This window comes from Balaenoptera physalus (assembly GCF_965194825.1).
Source record: "Balaenoptera physalus genome assembly, chromosome: 1".
Taxonomy (NCBI): domain Eukaryota; kingdom Metazoa; phylum Chordata; class Mammalia; order Artiodactyla; family Balaenopteridae; genus Balaenoptera; species Balaenoptera physalus.
Window position 1 is genome coordinate 35553393 of NC_138882.1, and position 23290 is coordinate 35576682.

Here is a 23290-nt window from a genome sequence, read left to right on the forward strand (position 1 = left end):
GGAACTTTCTGAGAAACTGGCACTGCCTTGATGCTCCAGGAGCCCGATAAGGGTCGGACTGGGAAGCACGGAGTCCTAATTTGCCTGCGTTCAGGGCAGCAGCTTCTACCTGATATCCTGGGTGTGAGAGCCAGGGGGGAAGGCTCTCGTTCCTCCCCTCAGGGACACAGGGGATTTGAACAGGGGCCTACCTGGAGATGGGGAGGGAGCCAAGTAGAGATGGGCAGGAGTCAGGGAGAAGATGGCCCCCCTGAAGGAAGGGGTGGAAGAGAGGGACTGCCGAAGGCCAGCTACCCAGGGGGGCCCCTTCATGCATCTTACCTTCAGAAACATACTTTCGCTGCCAGCAGCCTCTTATTCTTTCCATAAATACGTACTGTGCTGTGTGTAAGGCCTGTCCCTGCCACGCACAAGTTGTACTAAACAGCTGCCTCTGCGGGAGTGAGGAGGGGCATGGCAGGTCACACACTGCCTCCCCGATTCAGGCTTCCAGCTGACTTCAGCCCACGGCACCCTCCTCCCTTGAGCTTCCATGTCTTACACTGTTAGCATTACTGCCTCAGCTATGGCCTCCAGAGTAAACTCTCCAGCACAGGCTCATGTTTGACTTGTCAGCATAACCCTATACCTAGGAGTAAGGGAAGCACAAAGCATGGAGCACTCAGGTTAGAGAAGCTCTGTTACCCTACTGCTCTGTGCTCACCTCTAGAAAAGAGAGTTCAATTGCCCAACCAATAATGCAGTCATTTTTTGTCTGTTGGGCAGGTGAGACTAATAATGCCAGCTGCCCCAGCCCCAGGCCCCCTCCCCCTGTGCCCAGCTTCCTTTCACTTTAGCTGCTTGCAAGGGTGGCTCCCACGAGTTTCTGTTTCTTTGATTCCCCCCTTATCCAGCAGCTGCTGGGGAGTGAGAGGACAGTGGTAACCTGCTGGCATCCCTATCGTCCTGTGCGTACATGGGAGGGATGCAGTACATTCCAGAGGCCTGGACAAATGGAATGCAAAGGCTGGAGAAGAGTAGGCTGAGGCCTTACTCATCACATCTATGGGCTGCGGAGCCTGCCAGTCAGCTTAAATGGCATGCTCAGTTCCCGGAGGGATTGGCTGCCATTCTACTGTAACTTGGACCCTGGGATGGAATCCTGATTGGATTGAATCCAAGGAGATGTGTCTTTCCCTCTGCTAGCTGCTGGCCCCAGCATCTCCTATGCCTGTAGGAGTGAGGTTGAATGGGAGCTTGAAACTCTACCAGGAGAATCTGGGGCTGGGCCCATTTCTGGGGCACTGGGGCACTGGAACAGGGACCAGGACTTGGCTGCCAGGTGAGCTACTCCTGAGTACACCCAAGAGCTTTCCAAACCCATGACCTTGAAGGGAATAGATGAGCCTTTGGAACCTTGATCTTTCACCTTCCCCTCTCAGCTGTCCCTCTGTGTCATTTGTGTCATAGAACTTAGGACCTGGTTCGAGAGGCAGACAGGTGAATGGAGATGGCTGAGAGAAGGACCTAGCTCCCCGCCACTCCCATCCAGCCCCTGAGTGCCTCTCCTGTTTCTCAGTTGCTCTGCCATAATATTTCTCTCCCTGCTCAGCCCCACTGGTCTCAGCTGCCCCGAGCAGCTCTCTTGCCTCCTCATCCATCATCCTGGCTGTGGGGCACCAGAGTACATCTCACAGAGAAACCTTTCTGCCCTAGGCCTCCGAGGAGAAGGGCTCAGCTGTCAGAGAAGAGAGAGGTTTCCAAAGGGGTCAGAGCACCGGGCCCTCCAGGATTGACTGGCTATGAATTACAGACTTCATGTCCCAGTCGGTCCTGGTGCTGCAGAGCCAGTTGGGGTGTCCGTGCCTTCCTTCTGGAGTCAGCCTCTTCTCTTGGGCATCACTTTAGCATGCATTCATTGACTTTAGGTTCATTCCTGATTGATATTACTTGTTGGTTGCTTTTTTTCTTTTTTTTTTGGCTGCCTTGGGTCTTCGTTGCTGCACGCAGACTTTCTCTAGTTGTGGCGAGCAGGGGCTACTCTTCGTTGCAGTGCGTGGGCTTCTCATTGCGGTGGCTTCTCTTGTTGCGGAGCATGGGCTCTAGGCACGCGGGCTTCAGTAGTTGTGGTGCACAGGATCAGTAGTTGTGGCGCACAGGCTTAGTTGCTCCATGGCATGTGGGATCTTCCCGGACCAGGGCTCGAACCCGTGTCCCCTGCATTGGCAGGCAGATTCTTAACCGCTGCACCACCAGGGAAGTCCCTTGTTGGCTGCTTTTTTAATGGATGGAGATTTTGTGCACGTGCTCCCGCAATAGACTGGGGGCTCTCTGAGCATGAGGGCTGTGCTTCTCCCATACGCTACATAGCCCGTAGAAGGGTGGACTGCCAGTTGGTGCTCAATACCAGCAGTCACTGTGATTGATAATGGGGTGGCAGAATGAAGAGTGGTTGTCTCCAGGAAGACCCCAGAGGTGAGGGGAGAGGCAGCAGTGAGCCCAGACTGCTCACACAGGGGTCACCAGGGCCAACGTCACTTCCTCACTGAACAGGGTGTTAACTGTTAGTGATACTCTGCTCTGAGTGAAGCCTGACCCGACTACCTCCCACTTTACCCTCCACCCCTTTTCTTCCCTTCTGGGTTGCCAGTCTCTCCTGCTGCTCTCACCTCTCTGGCTTCTCTTTTGCCTGCACACCCACCCGGCCTGCGGCTCCTCCCATTGGGCAGTGCTCTCTGCCCCCTGGCTGCCTTTCTCACAGCTCATGTGCTTAGTAATCCATCTCATACCCCCTCCTGGATTCAGTTGCCCCTGTGCTGGAGAGTCCCACTCCCCAAAACTATTGCAGGCTCTTCCTTTAATGGCTCCTGGGACTTTTCCTGTCCCACCACTGTTCTCAACTCAGAACTCACTTCATTTTATTTTATTTTATTTTTTTATTTTATTCTATTCTATTCTATTTGGTTGTGCTGGGTCTTAGTTTTGGCAGGCGGCCTCCTTAGTTGTAGCATGTAGCCTCCTTAGTTGTGGCACCTAGGCTCCTTAGTTGTGGCAGGTGAATTCTTGGTTGCGGCATGCGAACTCTTGGTTGCGGCATGCATGTGGGATCAAGTTCCCATGCCCAGGGATGCAGCTCGGGCCCCCTGCACTGGGAGCCCAGAGTCTTATCTACTGCGTCACCAGGGAAGTCCCAGAACTCACTTCTGATTCTCATGGCATTGGCTTCCTAACCAGTCTCCCTCCCCCAGACTCCAGGCTTGTCCCCCTCAAAACTGCCTTTCACAGAACTTCTGAGATACCAGCCTGACCCTTCTGATCCCCCACGTGCCACCCGGCAGGGGTTCCTTTCATAAGCCTCTCCTGCCCCTGCTCCCTCTGCTCACAACGCCTGCTCCAGAATCACCCTGCTCAGCACCACTGCGTGCCCTGGGTACAGGCCTGTAGCGCATCACCCCCCAGCCCCCCGCCAGCCCTTGATCCCATGATCCCACTTGGCCTCAGGCTTCCTGCTCTGGCATCCCTATCTTCTCCTTCAGCACACCTTCCGCCTTCCATGGTCTCTGCCCCCCCCTTGGTGCTGTGTGCCACCACTGCTGCCACGGTTCCTGCTTTATACTTTAATGGTTTATTCATGTATCCATGCACCACCACCCCCAGTATCTCATATCCACAGCACCTGGAGTCCCTAGCACATAAAAGCAATGACTCTAAATTGCTGAATGAGTGAAATGACCTGAATGAAGGAATGCTTAGGAGTGGATGGGTCCTGTGGGCAAAGGCTCACAGGTGAGGATTAAGAGAATGGCGGACCCAAGAGGCAGGTCAGAGGAGCAGCCTTTGAGGAAAATGAGAAAACAGTGCCAGATTCAGCCATGGGGGTGGGGGTGAGGGAGTGTGGGGGACGGACAGATGGAGGCTTTGAATATACAAACCACCCTTTACCTAGCTGCTCCTGTCAGCACCTTTACAAAGTGAGGAAAATAAACCTGTTTTCCTTATGACAAAGCCTGATTTGGTGATAAACCCTCTCAGTTTCCCAGGAGGTGGCAATGGCTCTGAGGGGTGGGGAGGAAGCAGGAGAAGGTAAAGGAAGGGGGTGGGGGAGAGACAGAGAGAGAGAGAGAGAAAGGAGGAAAGAGGCAGGAGGCAGGGGAGGAGGGGAGAGGAGGAGAGGAAGAGCTCTGGGTACGTGTGCTGGTTACTAAGGTGGTAGAAAGCGCTGCAGGTTCTGCAGGAAGGACTTGCTGTGCTGAAGAAAGCAGGCAGCCTGCTAAAGCAGCTATGCCCAGGTTCCTGCAGCCAAGCTAGAAGGAAGGAGCCAGGAAGGAGAGGGCTGACCAGGGTCTGGAGACTCTGCTTGGCCCTGAAGCAGCAGGGTGAGGAGGAGAGAGGGCCTGAACTCTTGGCTCTGCCAGGGTCACAGGTCACCCCAGACCCTCTCCAGAAGGTGAAGAGGCTCTTCCGCTCCCCAGGGGGTATCTCACCCACTGAGGTCATAGCCATCTTCCTTGAGGAGTTGTTTACATGGTCTACCTTGCTGGGGGCTGCACCCAACCCAGTCCTGGCATCGAAAGACAGACGCTGATGAAAACTTCCAGGAGTCCCCGTCCCTGAGGGAGGTCATTTCCTTGGAGAAGGCTGGGCCTGAGCAGCGTGTGGCGGTCAGGGAGCAGGTGTGCCCCTAAAACTGTCCTCTCTTGGCACTAAGGGCAGCAGGACAGCCTGCTGCAGGGGTGAGACAACCTTCTCTGGAGGTCAGGAGGATCTAAGCCCCATCTTCTCAAGACTCTGTTAAGGAAACGAAAGGACATGCGGCATCTTGGAGTCCCAGACTGCTTGCACCTTGGAGATCATCTAAGTCAGTCCTCTCATGGCCAGAGGAAGGGAACAGAGAAGTGACTTGACTGAGGCTACACAGCAGGCGAGTGTCCCAGCAGGAGCCCTTTTCACCTGTGTTCCAATCTCAACAGTGCACTGAGCACTGGGCCTCTCCTGAGGCCCACTTCAAGTCTCTAGACTTGTCCAAAAGGAGCTGACATCAGACTCTAAAAGCTTTGGGACATAGTGAAGCTCTTAACACAAGGTTTTCTTGAGAGGATAACCAAGGGGAAATTACACTGTGTGAAAGCCAACCAGACTTGCTTAAAATACTCTGTTCCCCTCTATTCCAAGTGCCACAGCTCCTGGGAGCTGCTCATGCCCCCTTCGCTCTTTAAGCTCCAGCCCAGCAAGATTTCCTGCTCTCAGCCCTCCCCTAGCTCCCGGTGTCTCTCTCCTTGCTCCACTTCTGTTGCCCATTTCCAGCCATGACCCTCCCCAGGCTTGGTAGCCAAGCAACAGATCCTTCCTCCCTAAAAGGTTATACTGGCTCTGGTCAATGTCATCGCCAGTGAATCACGCTTCCTTCCCCTCCTTCCTTGTGTTTTTAGCATCACTAACAGAGAGACAAGCAGGTAAGGGTGTTTGAGTTCCTCGGAAAAGGACCCATCGCATTTCCAGTAAAATCCTGCGAGACCTTCATGTCCAGGGCCTGCTGCTTCCCCTACCTCACACCCAGCTCTGGCTGCTTGCATGGGTCTCCTCTCTCCTCTTTAAATGTGCTTGTTTCTGCTCAGGGCCTTTGCTTCTTCTCTCCCTTCTGCCTGGAGAGCATTCCCCTCATATTTGGAATGGCTGCTGCCTTCTTGTCATGAAAGTCCAAGCTCAACCATCACCACCTCCAAGAGGCTTTCCTTAATTACCCTTTCTAATGTTGTGGGTGCTATCACCAGTCTCTCTGTCACATCACCTTCATTTTACTGCATGTGTCTGAATTATATTGTTGCTCTGGTTGTTTGTTTATTCCATTACTGCCTGACTCCCCCACTGAGAACAGGGACCTTGTCTGTCTATTTATTATAATGTCCCTGATGCTTGGTACTTAATAAAGACTTGTTCAAAGAATCAATGAAGGACACTGGAGATGGTTACGGTTGAGGGAGGGCCTAGTTCTATGTGAATCTCTTGGTTGATGGGCCCTTGCAGACTCAGATGTTCCTTCTCCAGCCTGCTCAGAAAACTGAGGCTCAGGATCCATGTGAGTCAAGAATTAGGGGATCCCCATCATTCTCTGTGATGGAGGAGCTGTGGCCGCCTGCTCTGTTCGGGTGGGTGTGTCTCCCTTCTCCGGTGTTGATGTCTCTGCCATGTTTATTGCTGCTTCTTCGCTGGCTGTCATGGAGGTTACTTGGAAAACACCATTCCCCCACCCACCAGATCTCAGCCTGGGTGTGGGGTGGTAGGAACTTGCTTGGTGATGGCTACAAACAAACAAACAAACAAACACTTTCCCCTTCCCATTCCTCTTCCAGTATTCCAGGCAGGAACTGAGAGAGCAATTCCTGGGCTCTGAGGAAAAATAGAGGTAGTACATTCGGCGCTGTACCACTTGTCCCCTAAGCTGCCATGTGCAAGAATGGCAGGGGCAGAGAGGCAGGGCATGGGTCAGGCCAGACCACCTCTCTAGTATGTTCTGTCCCCATCAGGAAGAGACTGTGGCATGAGGGGCTCCTTGAGGAGCTGAAACCTGGTCTGGAACACACTGCTCTCAGAATGTTGTGATTCTGTTTACCAACACACGGGAAGGAACCTATTGTATTCAGGGTGAAAGAAGCGGGAAGAAATCGGTGAATAGAAGATCAGGAGCCAAGAAGCTGGGCTCAGAGACAATGGGTAGGAAGGGAGGGGGTGTGGGAAGGGAGATCTAGACTGGAAAGGCTTGAAGGAGAAATCCAGGTGTGCAGGTGCCACCATTGGGGTAGGGAGGGGGCAGAAAAGGAGCTATTTAAGGTCAGATTTCTGCAGAAGTCTGCCTCCCACCCCATGCCGTCTGTGGTGCTCCAAGGACAATGGTGCTTCAAGGACAAAGGGCGACCCTGCCTGAAAAAGCGTCAGCATCACACCCCCTACCGGACTCTTAATCACCCTCCCCACCATGTTGTGATGGTTACGAAATTCCTGAGCCCACCTGGGCGACGCCCACCTGCGCAATGGGACCTGTCCCAAATAAGGAAAGGCATATACCCTCTCCCACTCCCACCCTATAGAAGGAAGGTATATGTGCCTCGACAGATTAGTAAACGAAATTTTCACCTCGGACCATTCCTTTGTTTTCTGGCTATAAAAACTGATCAATAGCACATGTTCGGGGCTCGACTCTCCCAGACTACTAGGAAGTCGGCCTGCTGTTCTGGCAGCCACCTTCCCTCTAATAAATTCTATCTTCTTTATGTTCTGCCTTATGTCTGGCAGTTCTTTTCCAGCCTGCGTTCGGACCACGACACCATGGAGTTGGCCGCATGGTGTTTATTGGGTGTGTTCCATATGCAAGGCACCTATGGGAAGCATGAGGTGACCCATGATTTACCAGGAATGTCAGACACCCAGCACCAATCCAAGAGGGTTAGAGGGTTTTACAGTCAGGCCAAGTTTGAGTTTCCATTCAAACTTGCCTCTTACTTGCTGCATAACTTGGACAAGGAACTCCTTGACCTTGGACAAGGAACTTAACCTCTCGGTGTTCTTCTATAAAATTGGGACACTGCTCACTTCGTCAAGCTACTATGGGGATTAAATGTAACCATGCGTGCAATGCAAAGGGCTCGCCAAGGCCAGGCAACGGTGTCCTGCAAATGGTGGCTGGGTAGCTTTCTGCAGCTTGGACCTCTGGCTCTTACTTAAAACCAGGGGAGGTTTTACCTGCACTAGGTAAAGACCTTCCTGGACACAGGGGCTTGGACTGAAGGTCTGTGAGCAATCTCAAGGCCTTTGGAATACTGAGTTTCTTCCCATCTTTCGCTACCTCCCATAATCTCTGTAGGGATGATGTTCTGATCTGCTGACTTTAAAATGGACCCTATTTTCAGACTGACTTGTTCAAAGGAGTACCAGCATCTGCCTGGGCAAGGTGACTTTAACCCGACTGTATAGATTACCTGGAAGACTCGAATCCCTAAAGACTACATTTTTTTTTTTCTCCTCTGCAGGGTGCTTTAGCTTGAAACATCTGTGTAACTGCTTAACACCTTCCTACTTTGCAGAGCGTTCTGGGCATGGGGCCTGTGGGCATCTCTCTAGCCTGGCATTTTTCATGCATGGCTAGGGTCCCACCTCTCCTCTGCCCATGCCAATCCCCACCTCCCCCAGCACTTTCCCCAAGGTCACAGTCTCACTTGCATCACTTGTCCCCAAGGTTCAAACCTGCCATCATGTCTGTCTCCCAGAACATGGCTCCATGGGGATTTCTTAGGTCCCCAAGAGAGGTGCTGCTCTTCTTGCAGGCACTGGGCTCCAGGACCCTGTCCTCCGATGCAGGGTCCCCTCTGGGGGAGGGAAACACCTCTCCTGAGACTGCGTTTCGGTTACCCTCTGGTGAGTGGTTATCCTTATGTGGGTGAACATTGATCATGGGCAACATGTGATTCAAGAGCTGTTGCCTCTTGTGTCAAGAGGGGTCAGGATGGATGTCCCTGTCCCAGGTTCCTGGGGCTAAGTGGGAGGAGAGCTTGGATTGTTTCCTCTTCTGCAGGACCAGAGAGGGGCTCAGGAAGGCTTGCAGCTAAGCCAGTTTTTGGGTCAAAGTGCAGTTGATCTGGGATCAGAAACCTTGAGTTGGGGGCTAGACATATTCTGGGTGGTGTGTATTTTCTGTCCTTATTCCCCATTGTTTTCCTTTGTTCTCCTTTACCATTAGGTGTCTCTGTCTACGTTGGCCTGTGCTACTGGGAATAGTGGGGGAGGGTTTGGTCTTTGTTCTTAGACGAGAAAAGTAATGGGGGTGGGGAAAGACACCACGCCCACCAGGCTTCTTTATGCTTTGAGCCACAGAAATAGGCTGAGGGGCCCCAAGTGGAAGGCAGGCAGAGTGTGGTGCTGGCATGACTTTTGCCGCGTGTCGCACAGCAAGTCAGGGCCTCAGATGGTCAGACTCAGGGCTCTGGACTCTCATTCCAGTTGCTCGCTCCCTGAACCATGGTTCCTTTGCAGTTGGCTGCAGCACAGAACACTTTGCGTTTCCTCCTTTGTGTGAACTGTGTGTTAGATACACACCGGAAACAAGGATTCAGGGCAATGGGGCTGGGACCAGCAGGGCCAGGAAAAGGCTAAGAACTGTTTGCTCCGGTGCCTGGGGCACAGCAGGAGGTATGGGAAGGGAACCAGATTGCAGAGGGTAGGAAAGAAGAGCGCAGATGTAGCGCGCTCTGCATGCACGTACTGGAAAGTGTGCACATGCATGTCCCGGCCACAGGTTTGGCCACGCCTGGGAGGGATGAACAGGCTCGTCTGAAGATAAGAAGGAGGTCTGAGTTTGGGGGGTTGTGCAGTGAGACAGGAAGGAGGTGGTCCCCTGGCTGCTTTGTCACTCTTGAAGGAGAAGGGAGACATGGGAGCTGTGGGGAAAGAAGCCAGCATCCCCCCTCCTTATGGAGACCCTCCTTTAAGCTGCCGGCAACCACAGGAGGGAGGTCTGTGAGACGGTGAGATGTTGGCTGCTGGGGGATGTGAAGCTCGTCCAGCTGAGAGAGATGACCTTGAAAGAGAGGACAGGCCAAATTGAGTTGGTGTCTAGTGTGGGGGAGAGGGGAGGGGCAGGCAGGAGGAAGGAGAAAGCTGAGAGATCCAGACGGTGGAGGGGGCAGGGCAGAGCCTCGTGCACCTCCTGTCTGTCTGCCTCCCTCCTTCTGGCCGGAAGCAAGAAGGACACAGATGGGGGCGTGTGGGTGCTGGGCTGTCCATGCGCCTGCTGGGGTGGGGGCAGAGATGGGGGGCAGTGTGTCCTTGAGTGCTGGGGTTTTCCTGCGCTGAGATTCACAGAAGCTGCCTTCTCCTCATTACCTCCTGTGCACCATCAGGATGCAGGCCCACAGCCCTGTGGGTGGCACGCATTTTGCCAGTCTGAGAGATGCTCTCCCTGTTCCTTGCTTTTCAAAGAGCTCTTGGGGAGTGGGGAGGGGGATACTAATCCATTGCTCCAGCAGCTGGTGATGGGATTTCCATTTCTCCTGCAGGAATTCCCAAGAAATGATGGTTGTCTCCCCCCATCTCCCTTGTGCTTCTATATGTTAAGTCAACTTTCTCTTGAACAAATCACTTAGCCTCCCATTTTCTATCTGTAGAGATAATAATACCGTCTGCAGAGTTATTGGGACCATAAATTCAATCCCATATATCAAAGAGATCTGTAAAGTGAAAATTTACAGCATAAGCATAAGAGATTATTATTCAGGGAGGAAATTAAAGGGAAAAGGAAGAAGCAAGGCAAGGTCAGGGTGAGGAAACACTCCCTGGCTCCTGAATGGATTTAGCTCCAGCCCCTCCAGCAGCCCCTCCCTCCCTCCATTCTCTACCAGCCTCTTCCTGCCCTGGGCCTGGCTGTGGAGCTGAGGATGGGCAGGTGGACGGGCAGTCATGCAAACTTACCCTGGCCTCTTTGCCTCCTCCCACAACAGTCACAGGACTGGTCAGGGCGCTTGCCTGGAGCTAGAACCATCCTGAGGCCATGGGGTGCAACGGTGGGGGGTGCTCCCGTTTGCTCAGGGCTGGCAGGAGGGCCACCAGGGAGCCACCCAAGAGCTAGGGTCCTCACCAAGGTTGCCAAGGTGGAGCACAGGTGCTGAGTGCCGGTAAGGACCTGGATGAGTGAGGCTAGAAAAGACTGGCTCTTTGAAGAGGTGGATTTAAATCCCACCTAGCACTGCCCGCTGCATCAGCAGTGAGGCCCCTTCCCCACCTGACTGGACCCCCGCAGCCCACTCTTCTCTGCTCTCCCTTTTTTCCTCAGGTCTAGTTCACACCCGTCTTTACCATTCCACCGGACAGGAGACCCTCAGTCTGGATAAAGAGGTGCTCTCTCTTTCCCCTGCCAAGTGTCCGACCCTAACTTCTTTAGGTCCCTGAGAAGAGCCCCAGCTCCTTCAGTCAAGATGTAAGAGCTGCTGGGAGCCACTTGGATTTCTCTTCCCGCCCCACTCCCTGCATCATGGGAGGGGCCAAGGGACAGATGCACTATTTATAATTTCTTCAGGGAGGCGGCCAACAAGGGCGTTCTTTCTATTCCTTGGGTTTCCCTAGCCAAAAATGGGGCATTAGTTAGGAGACAGCTGCAAAGGCAGCAGACCCTTGGGGAAATCCTACCCAGCGCAGCAGCCATGGCCTCAGGAAAGGAACCTGCCTACTTTGACTGGTCTTGAAAGTAGTGCCTACATTTGAAGTGTGCTGTGACAGCGGGACTCCATAACCTATGCTTAGAGGGACCTGGGTTTGAATCCTGGCTCTGCCACTTATTAGCTGTGTGAATTTGGGTACCTCCCTTTCATAAACTTGTTTCCTCATCCACAATGTGGAGATAAACATCTCTACTATCTAGAGTGGTGGTTGGGATTAAGTGAGTTGATGTGCATAAAAACTTCTAATACAGTGTCTGGCAAATTCCAGGAGTCCAGAAATTGTGAGTCCCCTTCTCCCACAATAGAACAGGGGTCAGATGACTTTCTGTACTTAGCACATATTAACCTTGGGGCATATGGGTATGATGTGGCTTCTAGCACACGGGAGCCCCAGTTCTGGAAAATTTCTTCTGTTTTTTTCATTGGATTATTTCAAATCAGGGTTTCTTGCACTTGCGGATCTTGAGGTTTCCAACTGTTGCATGCCTCGGCCTGGTCATAATCAAATAAAGTGGGATATGGAAGAGGATGGGACTGGGGAATGAGAGAGATCGTGTATGTGAGAGAGATAGAAAGAGCAAGAGAGAGACAGAGACAGAGAGAGAGAGACAGAGAGAGAGAGAGGGAGCTTGTTGGGTCCTGGAATCCTTGGGTTCTTGGGGAGAGGGAGGGTGGACACAGCAGCAACTGCACCAGGCCCCTCTCACCGCCTTTGAGACTTCCCACTCCTAGTTTGCAGCCTGTGTGTGGAGTCTTCTCTAGTTCTCAAATTCTTCATCTGAAGAATGTGAATAATGATCCCTGACTGGTCTGCTTACAGGACTGTCCTGAGCATCCACAGTACTTGGAGAGGTCTAGACAGAGGTGGGGGAGGCAGATGAATGGGTTCCCTTCCAGGTGGGCCCCAAGACACACCTGTCCATCCAGACTTGGGGACCACCGGGGGCCTTGAGTGGTTGCCTTGGCTAACTCCTATTCCTTCAGCTTTCAACTTAGACATTGATTCTTCAAGGTCTCCTGGACCCTTAAACTGTGTCCCCCTCCTGTAAGTTCTCATAGCGTTTTGTATATTCCTTTTACAGTATTTATCATGAGTTGAATAGTGTGGTTATTTGTGTGATTATTTGTTTCACACATGTCTTCCACACTCAACTTTAAGCTCCATGAAGAAAAGGAGTATGTCTATTGCATACCATCTGCACATAGCAGGTAGGTGCTCAATAAAATCCTTGCTGAATGAATACATGAATTGCCTGCCTCGCCCTTCTTCTATGCCCTAGTCAACACCTGATGCCAAGCACCCATCTATTACACCCCTCCTTGCCCAACATGTCCTTATAAGAAGGAGAAAGATGACATCTCTCCTCCCATTATAATTCAAGGGGCAAGTTGGCTAGATCATAGTTGCCCTTCTTCCCATTCGCCCAGTACAGCAGGCCCAGCCCAGGATCCAAGAAGGTTGCAGGTGGGTAACTGCTATATTTATTTATTTATCTTTGCACAAGGCTGCCCTCTGGTGGTTAAACATCAAGAGAGCATGGCTAGGAACCAGCTGGCTGAGCCATCCGTGCTCAGAAGCTGGTCACTGAGCCAGGAATAGGTAAGCGCTACAAGGAGGCATCCAGATGAAGATTCATGTCAGTTCTCCATCCTTATGAATGGCTCCCTCCAAATATAACAGGAAGCTCTGGCATAGGAAAAGTAAGAAAATTTTAAAAGCCCCACAGAAACCCCACCCTACCCCCCTGGAAGTAGGGGGAAGGGTACTTTAAACAGCTGTTCTTTTTCCTCAGTGGTGTGCTGGCAAATGCTTAACAACAGGCTTTCTCTCTTTCTCAAAAAAATCCTAATGTGTAGTGTTTACCGATGTGCATGGTATAAATACTCCCAACATGGCCAATTTCAAACTACCAATGTGATGTCACTGAAAGCAGAGTTGGGAAGAGATGGGCAGTAGTAGCATGTCATTATATAGTATTTCCACCACACAAGTACCGTGGACGTAAATAAGTTCAAGAACATGGTTAACAATAAAACATAGTAAAATAATTGGGAAGTGATGAGTTTGAATAGTTATTACATTTGTTTTCAACATAATATACTTAATTGTGAGTTTATATAATTTAGTTTTTGATAATGGCTGTGTTTAACAACGGGCTTGCAAAATTCTGGAAGATTTTAATAATCAGTTCTTGCAAGCCTAGTAGTAAGAGCTGGCTCCAGCCCGCCACTGCTTCTCCCCACGTCCTCCTTCTCTTTCTGTTCCTCCTCTTCCTCTTACATGATTTTCTTGGCATTCTGTATGGGTAGGAGGGATGGGGGATATGGGAAAGAGTTTTGCTGCAGACGTTGCTATTCTCTGAGCCAGGAGCCATAAGGTGTTAAGGAAAGAGGATGGAGAAATACAAATCTGGCTCCTGGAAGACATTTCCGTGTGTGTGTTGGGGGAGGGGTGTGTGTGGATTTTTGCAATCGGATCTTGAGGGTGATTAATGCCTGGATGAAAGACCACTGACAGGGATCGGGCCCTATGGCCCAGGAGGCCCGTGCCCTCGGTGGTCCTCCAAGGGCTCTTACTAGGGAGCAGTGGAAGGTGAGCTAGGTGAAGCGGCCCGTGGGGAGCCGAGGCAGGCAGAAGTAGGCACTGGGGAAGAGGCTCAGGTTGATGGGATTGCCGTCCAGGCGGATGTCTTCCAGCTGCCTCCGGGTGTGTCTGTGCTCCTCAGCATCACAGAAGGTGTCCCTCTGCATGGTCTCTATCATGTTATTCTGGAAAGAACACACTGACAAGCCTCCTCCGCCTGGAGATTCTGCCCTCAGGCAGCACTGAAGGCAGGCTCAGTCCGCTCTCCCTACCAGCTCGCCTCCCCTTTACAACTGGAGAAACCGAGGCACAGAAAGCCAACACCCCATACAAGGAAAGAGGAGAGGAGACCCATTGAGGACGGACGGAGAGAGAGGGGAGATTGAGAGGGATGAAGGGAAGACGGGAGACAGAGGGTAAGGGAAGGGGGAGAGGAACAAGCAACTGGGTGAGATGGGGAAAGGACATGGAGGGGAAGTGTTTCAAAGAGCAGCAAGGGGAAGAAATCAAACTGAGTCTGTGCACAGTGGTCTGAACAAGACCTACCAATCCTTGTCTCCAGTGAGCTCTCAGTGATGTAGACCCACTGCTGCCTAAGGGGGCGGGCTCCCTGCAATCTGACCTCCACTTTCTGTGCTGTTCAATGCTCTTGTTCTTGGGGAGGCCGCTCACCTGCAGGTGTAGTGAGCGAAGGCTCAGGGGCAGGGACCTGGGGATGGAGTCCAGCAGGTTATCGGCCAGGTAGAGGAACTGCAGCTTCTCCAGCGCCTGGGGAGGAGGCAAATGGTGTGGGAGGCTGGTGGGTGCTGTGGGGCCCTGGCAGTGATGGGTGCCTGATGTGACTCCATTCGCTCACTCAGGGTCTCCTGGGCCTCAGCCAGGTGCCAGGTTCCGCGCTGGGTGCTGTGGGGGAGGCCCATTTCTTCCCACTGGATGCAGAAGGAAAAGTTGCTGCCACTGAGGCACCAGCAGCTGGGGGAGTGTGAAGGCACTCGGCAGTGTCAGTGGGGACTCTGGGAAGAGCAGGCAAGGGGCAGAGGTGGGTGGGAGGCAGGACGCAGGACATTTCGGCCCAGCCTCAGCGTCTCTGCTATCAGAGGGGACTTTCCCAAATGAAAAGTCTCCAGATGCTAAATCTGGAGCAGCTATGGAGAGCATGGTCGGGAAATACTCGGACTAGCGTAATGAGAGCCACAGGCACAATGGAAGCAAATTGCATATGTGAGTGTGACAGAGCTGGGGTGTCAATCTCATCCACACCCCTCTTCATTTCCTCACTGGAACTGTCCCCAGGACTCTTCCTGGCCCTGCTGAGTGGGCAGCCCAGGGGGCCATATTTGTGCCATGTGTTTAGCCCTTCCCATCAAAACTGGCCAGCCAGTGACCAGATTTTCTCTCTTGAGAATTTGCTCCTAGAAAGACAGTGATTAGTCAGTCAGTGATGGGTTTTGGAAATAAAAGAATACGTAGAGTGAGAACTGGAGCCAGTACCACTGCAAGTCCAGTCACATGTAAGTCAAAGTTTTAGGGGAGCAGAAACTGAGTGTGTGAGGATGTTGGTGCAGAGGGAGGTGATTGGGCAGTTGCACAGAAAGAAGCCAAGAGACCAGGTGCCCCACAGAGGGAGAGGGGGAGCTGCTGATGGTTTAGATGAGGGAAATGGGATTTGATTTTCACGCCCCAGAACAGGGTTGGAGCAGAGATACCCCGTGAGGGTCAGGGGTGTGTGTGTGTGTTTGTGTGTGTGTGTGTGTGTGTGTGTGTGTGTGTGTGGTCGTAGGCATGGGTGGCAGGTGGTAGATGGGGGACTTAAGGCCCTGGCTCACCCTGAAGGCTTCAGGCTGTATCCCTGAGCTCCGGAGCTGGTTCAGGCGGATGTCCAGGACCTCAATGCCAGTGGGCAGCACAGGTAGCGCTGCCAGCTTGTTCTCAGGGAGGATCAGATCCTGCAGAGCAGGCAGCAGGAGGAGGGCATCGTCATCGATGGAGGAGATGAAATTGCTAGAGAGGTCAATCCTCTTCAGTTTTGCTAAGAGGTGCAGGGCAGAACACAGAGAGATGAGGGACGTACCATCTTCCCTTGCTCCTGCTGGAGCTGCCTGTGACCTGCTCCCTGCCTCTCAGGATAGGGGATGCTAGCCAGCTCTCCACCTGCACCAGGTCCAAACCAGAAGGAATAACTTTATAAACCTGGAAAAGCCCTCAGATTCTGTAATACCTTTCCCTGGAGTTCTGTCCTATGTGGATTGGCTTGGAAGAAGCTTTTTGAGGGTAAGACCCAACAGGCTCAGGAATCCCTGGATCCATCCCACTTCTACCTGTTAGTTTACACAAAAGAACAATGAGGCCCAGGAAGGCTGTCAGTAATTAGTGGAAGAATCTGGATTAGAGACAAGAGTTAACATGGTCTTGTCCAGAGGCCAGGACGGCAGAGAGCTACAGTTGCTGGGACAGCCTGAAAACGTAGGCTTGATCATACTTTCTCCTCCCCTGCTTCCCATAGCTTCGGGGAGAACATACAAGAACAGGTCACTTCTGCCATCTAAAAATCTTCAAGGAAAGGCATTAAAGAGACTGGGGCTATTTCCGTTTGATAGCTGGAGAGACTGAAAGCCAACAGGGAAAGGCACTTGGTCTGGTGACTGTTCAATGTGGCTGGGTGGCGAGGGAAAGAACCCTGGGGGTTCCCTCTGCCCACCCACTCTTTTCTGTTGCCAGGACATTACATACTCAGCCCTTTGAAGTCTCCAGCCCGAATATGGCTGATGCGGTTGAAGCGGGCGTACAGGTAAGCGGTTGTCTGGGGAAGAGGAGGGATGTCCTCTAGGTCAGCATCGTCACAGTACACAGAGGAACCAAGGCACACGCAGATCAGACAGGTTGGCAGGCCTGGCCCAGGTAGAAGACAGAACAAAGGGAGACCCCCCTCCTCAGTCAGACTCCCTTCAGCCTCTGGGACCAATAGCTCCGGCCCCAGGGAGTGTCTGAGCCGTGGTTGTCTGTGTCTTCTTGGGTTGCTGCCCAGACCGACTGTCACAATGTACCCAGGAGTGCTGTTGGCCGCTGCCAGCCTGGCACTCAGCCCTTGACCTAAGAGAAGCAGATCCACCCTCAGTTACTACCCATTACAATCCAAGCCCATTAGTGCCTTCATCAGACCCTGGTCCTGTGTAGGTTTTTCTGGACCTATGTGGGTGTTTCTAGGACATCTATGAGTCTCTTTTCCATAGGGCTCCTCTCTAGTCCTAAAAGGTGCAATGAAGATGAAATAAAGCCGGAATTCAGTGGAATGGCCAGTGGCTGCTGGCTCTGCCATCTGCCTTGTGGGCGAGGAGTTAGACATGTTCTGTGTGGCTCCAAAAACCATAATAGAGCCAAGGTGGAGTGTACACTGTCTGCCCAGGATTCATTTCCCCTTCTTATGGTATCAGCATCTCAGTTTTCTATTGGAAAACATCCCTCCCCTGTTCTCAGTTCATGACCAGTGGTCATGAGACTTAGGCCAGGCCATTGAGCTCAGACTGGCTTTACAAAGTTGGGAAGGTTTTACTGAATACTGCAGGAGGTTTCCATCCCTTGTTATTAGAAAGGACAGAGATTACTGGAGATCACGGCTAGTCCAACTCAAGGGGGAACTCTGTTGGTAGTGACACAGACCCAAGATTAAGAGATAGCTCTTCTTCACCAGCCGTGACCAGACTGTGTACTTATCCCCAGGCCTTGAATGGCAAGTCCAGCTGAGGCCCTTTATGGTCTCTTTAAGCCTGGGAGGTCATGGATTCCTGACAGAAGTGTTTTCTCTACAGATGCCCCATTACCCTACACCCACCCAAGGCAAACATCTCAAGAGGAGAACAGGAACCGAGAGCAAGCAAGTCAGGAATTAACTGCATCCTCCTCTGCCTCAGTTCTGATCCCCAGCAGAGTGCCAACCCCCTACCGGCGGATATGCCAGCATCCCAGAGTCTCCAGGAGGGCCTCAAGGAGGGGGGAAAGCTGCTAACGAGGGAATTCAAGCTGAAAAGCAGTATGACTGCTTCATTTGCCCCCATGCCAAATGACAGCCACAAAGTTATTTATTCTTCTCTACAGGCCTTTAATTGTCTCTAATCTAATTACCACTCAACCTGCTCCCCCAGCGATGCTATTAATTAAGGTAGGTGGCTTTTCTAGGCACAGCGGAGTTCTTGCATTTCTTTGCTTCCTATCCAGTTTGTGCACTCAGGCAGAAGCATTAGGAACAGCCAGCCTCTCCCTTTGTTTTGTTTTTTTTTCTCCCCTGCAGCTGTTTCCCCTTCTCTCCCTGATCCTCCACTCCCTAGCTCTGACTACACTCCTCTTTGGCACCCCTGGTGCTGGGTCATGGCTGCCCACCCATGACCTGTGGCTATTGAGACCTGTGCCTGTGAACTTACCGTGGCTGGTCGGGGAAACCAGCAGGCCCAGCGTCCTAGGCCTGGCCATTGTGGGGTTTGAAGGGGGTGTCCTTGGAGCCTTTGTGCTCTGAGTGAAACTTGTCCTGGTTGGAGAAGCCAGGCTGGTCCCTTTAACCTGGAGACACAGTATACAGTAAGCCAGCTTTGAGGGACTGAGAGGGACTTCACTTTGGATTCTGGGAACTTCAGCAACCAATTTCAAGCTTGCAAAGAGTCACTGTGGAGAACGAGGGGGGGATGGCAGAAAGAGTGAGGAAGGAAAGGACCTTCTGAGTATCTGGTCCCTCATCATGACATGGATGAGGAAACTGAGGTCCAGATAGGGGAGGGACTGAGCTCAAGGGGACAGCTGGTGGCTAAGCTGGTGGCAGAGCTAGAACCACATCTCCAGACCCCCCAGGCTGGGCTTTTCCCTTGCCCGCACAGACCAAGGTCAGACAGCAGATGAGTGTAGACTTCAGATCAGTCCCTGCAAAGGCCAGAAAGGGCTGAGAGATGAACTTCAGAACTGAAGATAGTCTAAGAAAAGACAGGTTGTAGCATTCCTTTCTTCAAGGGAGAATGTGAGGACATTGCTGTTGTCCCAGTGAGATACACCTTATGGTCTTGAAGGCAGAGGGAAGGAGGGATGTATGACTTCTAAGGGAAGTCCCACAAAATTTGCTACAAACAGACAAAGAACTTGAAGTTTTGTGTCCTCTTTCTTAGTATTATCTAAATGACAAGTTCCTGTGGAGGGACAAGAATTTCCACCTCCTAGAGAAAGTTGGAGGCTTGAGATACCTGCATTATGGAACAGATAGAGAGGGACCAGGCCTCAGGCTCCCAGTTTCTTGCAGGGAATGCAATGGGTCTGCTGCATGCCCCTCACCTTGGGGAGCTGGTCCCTGTAGTCTGTGAGTTCATCATAGTGGCTCAGGTCAATGACCTGATCGTAGTTGTCCAGGCTCAGGACATAGTCCCCCAGATGCAGAACTGCATAAGAATCGCCTTCCCCTCGTGGCTGGTCTCCTTCCCTCTCCCTCTCCGTCTTTGGGAGAGATGCTGTCCCTGCTTCCTGCAGCATCAGGGCCAGCAGGCTGAGTAAGGCCAGGAGCTTCATGGAAGTCCTGGCAGGTGGCGGATGGGATGAGAATGGGGCCGAATCACTTAGGTATCCAGTCCTGGGGGAACAGCTCACAAACCCACCCTACTTCCCACCCCCACACTTGCAGATTCTTAAGCCATTTGTCACACACTTAGTGCCTTCATTCATGTTCAGGCTCCTTCAAGGCTGGGGCTACATCTAGGGGGATATCTCCTGCCAGCCCCCCTCACTGCTCGCCAGTTCAGTCTCTTCACATGCTCATGCACACACTGATATTCACTCACGCAGGAATGTGCAGGCACCTGGCAAAGGCTCATTTACTTATCTCAACACAGACACACTCATGCATGTCCCCTTGTCTACATACCTCCCTACTAACTAGGCACACGCTCGTGAATTTACACAGATGTTCTCTCTTATACAACCACCCACTCAGAGTACAACCATTAGCCACTAAACTAGATTTAGAGAAACTTCACCATTAAGGAATCCTGTGGTTTTTAAAAGATCATTCATTCATTCATGCCTTTGCTTGACAAACATTTATGAGATATCTTAATAGTCCCAGGCACTGTATTTGTCTCTGGGGGCACAGAAATAAATAAGGCATGCCTAGTTCCAGGAATGACTAGTCCATTTAGAGAACATAGGCTTAAAAATTGATTACGGTGTAAAAAAGCATGTTAGTTTTAAAATCTATTTATAAATGCAGCTTTTTAGAAACAAATGATTATGGAAACAGAAGAGCTCTTTGTGTTTGGTTGTACACACCCGGAAAATTCCTTAGGTTTCTGTGTACAGGTGAATTCAAATGTTCATACAAGTTCATCCACATATGCACAGATAGGTCAAGGAATGTGTGCAGTGTGGGTGTGAGGTACCCAGTGTATTTCTGATAATGCAGCTCTCCCCAAAGCCGGCTACACAAGTCTCTAGTAGACTCTCCCTCTTTTTTTCTTCATTTTTAAAAATTGAAGTATAGTTGATTTACAATGTTGTGCCAATCTCTGCTGTACAGCAAAGTGACTCAATTATAAAAAATATGGGGCTCCCCTGGTGGCACAGTGGTTAAGAATCCGCCTGCCAATGCAGGGGACACGGGTTTGAGCCCTGGTCCCGGAAGATCCCACATGCCGCGGAGCAACTAGGCCCGTACGCCACAACTACTGAGCCAGCGTGCTGCAACTACTGAAGCCCGTGCACCTAGAGCCCATGCTCCGCAACAAGAGAAGCCACTGCAATGAGAAGCCCGCACACCGCAACGAAGAGCAGCCCCTGCTCACCGCAACTAGAGAAAGCCCGCGCACAGCGACAAAGACTCAATGCAGCAAAAAAAAGAAAAAAATGGAAAGCTTCACAAATTTGCGTGTAACCCTTGTGCACGGGCCATGGTAATCTTCTTTGTAGCGTTCCAATTTTAGTATGTGTGCTGCCAAAGCAAGCACGCTCCCTTTCTTAATTTTAGCTGGGCAAGGGGGTAAGCCCCCATCCTAGCAAGAGGTGTCTCTTCATCTTACCTCCCATACGTTACTCCAAACCAAATTATATAATCAAAAAAATCTTAAAGCAAAAGCCCTAAGACAGTTTACTGCCTCCCTCCAACCTCAATCCCCTGTCTCAACCCAGACACCCCACCCCACTGCACCCCTGTGCCCTCCTCCCCACAAGCACTCTCCCTCATTTGCATACCAATGGGCCTAACACCTCAAAGCCTTGAACCTTACCCCTGTAGACTCTTTTGGTTCCAAATGGAGGCTCACAGCTTCCAGAGAGGTGGGGAGTCTGATGGAGAAGTCATGACCCACGGAGGGGTCTGGGTAGACAGTCGCCTGGGGAGGGCAGGGGAGCCAGCCAAGGCAGGCGTGTAGCCAATCAGACTTCTCTTTTCCCTGATGTACAGCTGTTTCTTCTCCTCCTTCCTCAGCAGGTCCCTCATCCCACTCCTTTGCTTGGTTGGAAAGAATTTTTTTCTCTCTCCCTCCACCTCTTCTACTCTCAGCCCCCTATACGTACCCCTCCCCACCTCCCATCATCTTTTCCTCTCTTTCTCTGTCTGCTACGTCTCTCTTTTTCTGGCCCACCGTCTTTGAGGGGGCAGGTGGTTCCCACCTCCTGAGGGTAGATCAACCCCTCAGATTCTGTACTCTCCAAGAAGAGAAGGCAGCAGTGGGGGTATGTGGAGGGATAGAGCTTGGCTTTCCAGCTTTTTTCTCCAGCCAGAGAGTGATAAGGCTTTGGTTTCATAGATAGAATCCAAAGATTAAAAGAGGCTCAGCTGAGGTACTCCGACCAGCACCACTACCCACCACCTGGACCTCTAATCCAGGACCATAACTGAACAAAGATCACCACAGGGAGAGAGATTCAAAGAGAAGGTGAATGGGGGATGGAGCAGGATTTGATAGCCAGCTTCAAGCTCTCTGACGATGATGGGGAGGAAGATATAGGAAATTCTCCAAATCTATAAGATTGGGCCCTAGAAAAAAACTTCCTGATCATAAACACCAGGAGGCATTGTGTGGGGTCCTCAGGGGGCTGAGGAGAATCCCCCCCACTCCATGGTCCCCTAACAAAGATGTATGTGTCAGGAGAGACTCTCCTTTCCCTGGTGCCTTAGGTTGCTGCAGGGCAAGTCCTTGCTGAAGGCACGGGTAAGGGGCTAAGACATCGTCCCCAGGAGTCTGCCAGCCTGCATACGTGTTTGTCCAGGTTCTTAGGTGACGCCCCTTCTCCCTACTTCCTCCCACTAACCAGAGACCGAATCCCAGCTGCATGGTTCTCCTTGGGATCGTTTAATCCAAAACTTTCATAGTGCATGTGGGGAAACCGAGGCCCAGCAAGGTGAGGTGACTTGCCCAAGGTCACACAGAGCCAGGGCCAGGTCCTAGATTTCCTGATTCTCAGGCCAGAGAGTTCGCCTTTATTCATATGACCCTCCCCTTCTTTGCCTCACCCCTGAGGTCCTGAGGCCATGTGTCTCCGTGCCCTCAGAAGAGATGGCCTTGGCAGAACTCATCTCTGCCCTGGCACAACAGGTGAAGGGGCAGAGCTAACAGCCTGGCTCCAGGGGCAGTGCTCCTGGGCACCAGCTGGTGTGGAGAGGGCTTCCCCAGCCCAAGAACCTTGTCCAGAGCAACACTTGTTCCTGTGCCCCAGACAGCCCCCGACGTGTGGAGAGACACGCAGGGCTCTGCTGGTGGAGGGAGGGAGCCCCTGGAGCCAGGAAGGTGCCCAGGAAACAGAATGCATATGTGGCGGGCTGTCCTCCTCTACTTTCTCTCTACAGCCTAGGCTCCGCAGCCAGAAACCCGCGCCCCCGCCCCGCCCCCCAGTCAGCCTGGGCGTCACCCCTCCCCACCCCACACCATTTATTCCCTGCGAAGAATGCAGATGTGACGGTTCATTCATTCCCCCCTGCAGTCTGCTCCCACTCTCCTTCCCCGCTTTCTCGGTGACGCACACCCGCCAGCCCTCCTGCTCTCTGGGCTCTATCGCTGTGGCCCCTACAATCGGTATTCTCCCACGCACTCGGCCAGCTTGGCCAGATTTGCGGTCACGCCACGCATGCGCTGGCTCCACCCCCCCCCACGCCCCCCCTCCGCCCCCGCCCCCGGCCCCCAGTGGAGCAGCTTCTGGTTTAGGCTGCACGTCTTAGACCCTCTTCCAGCTTCTGCTCTCGTTTTCACAAATACACCGGCACACACTCTGGTTACCATGGATTTCAGGGAGGGTCCATGGGATGTGTGCGTGTGTGTGACCTACGTGGGAACCGTCTAACGAGATCATGCTGTTGCTCCAGGCAGCTCAGCTCCCAGAGAGCCCGCAAAAGGTGGCGGGAGGTGCAGGAGCTGGTCTAATCCGAATCTCATTAGGAGAAGCAGGAGGCATGATGATGGAACGGAGGTGGCAGGCCCTGGGGACAGAAGTCTGACCAGCTGACCCTGTTGCTTCCCTGTTCGTGGGCAGAGAGAGAGGCAGGGGTGGAAGTTTCAGGAGCCCT

At 52.2% G+C, this 23290-nt stretch overlaps 1 protein-coding gene across 5 annotated transcripts; it reads right to left on the minus strand.

The window, feature by feature from the left end:
• Positions 1-5459: 5459 nt before the first annotated feature.
• Positions 5460-22563, minus strand: OPTC (opticin). Of its 5 annotated transcripts, XM_082431604.1 has the most exons (7): positions 19075-22563; positions 18183-18318; positions 16498-16656; positions 15594-15796; positions 14440-14535; positions 13761-13952; positions 5460-13481 (listed from the first exon to the last, which is right to left on the minus strand). In XM_082431604.1, the coding sequence occupies exons 1-6, from the start codon at positions 19303-19305 to the stop codon at positions 13782-13784; spliced, it is 996 nt and encodes a 331-aa protein (XP_082287730.1). In that variant the 5' UTR covers positions 19306-22563; the 3' UTR covers positions 5460-13481; positions 13761-13781. The 5 variants fall into 5 exon arrangements, with proteins under 5 accessions (XP_082287730.1, XP_082287729.1, XP_082287727.1 ...); XM_082431603.1 differs by having other exon boundaries at positions 5460-13952; XM_082431601.1 differs by lacking the exon at positions 5460-13481 and having other exon boundaries at positions 13836-14535; positions 19075-19312; positions 21015-22563.
• Between the last annotated feature and the right edge of the window lie 727 nt (positions 22564-23290).

What these genes read in the sequence shown, in the direction of transcription:
- OPTC (XM_082431601.1), bottom strand. Translation starts at nt 19,305, where the DNA reads ATGAAGCTCCTGGCCTTACTCAGCCTGCTGGCCCTGATGCTGCAGGAA. An exon ending in ACAGGGACCAGCTCCCCAAG is followed by an intron (nt 18,319 to 19,074) that starts GTGAGGGGCATG and finishes CTGTGTCTCCAG; the next exon opens with GTTAAAGGGACCAGCCTGGC. An exon ending in GGTTTCCCCGACCAGCCACG is followed by an intron (nt 16,657 to 18,182) that starts GTAAGTTCACAG and finishes TACCTGGGCCAG; the next exon opens with GCCTGCCAACCTGTCTGATC.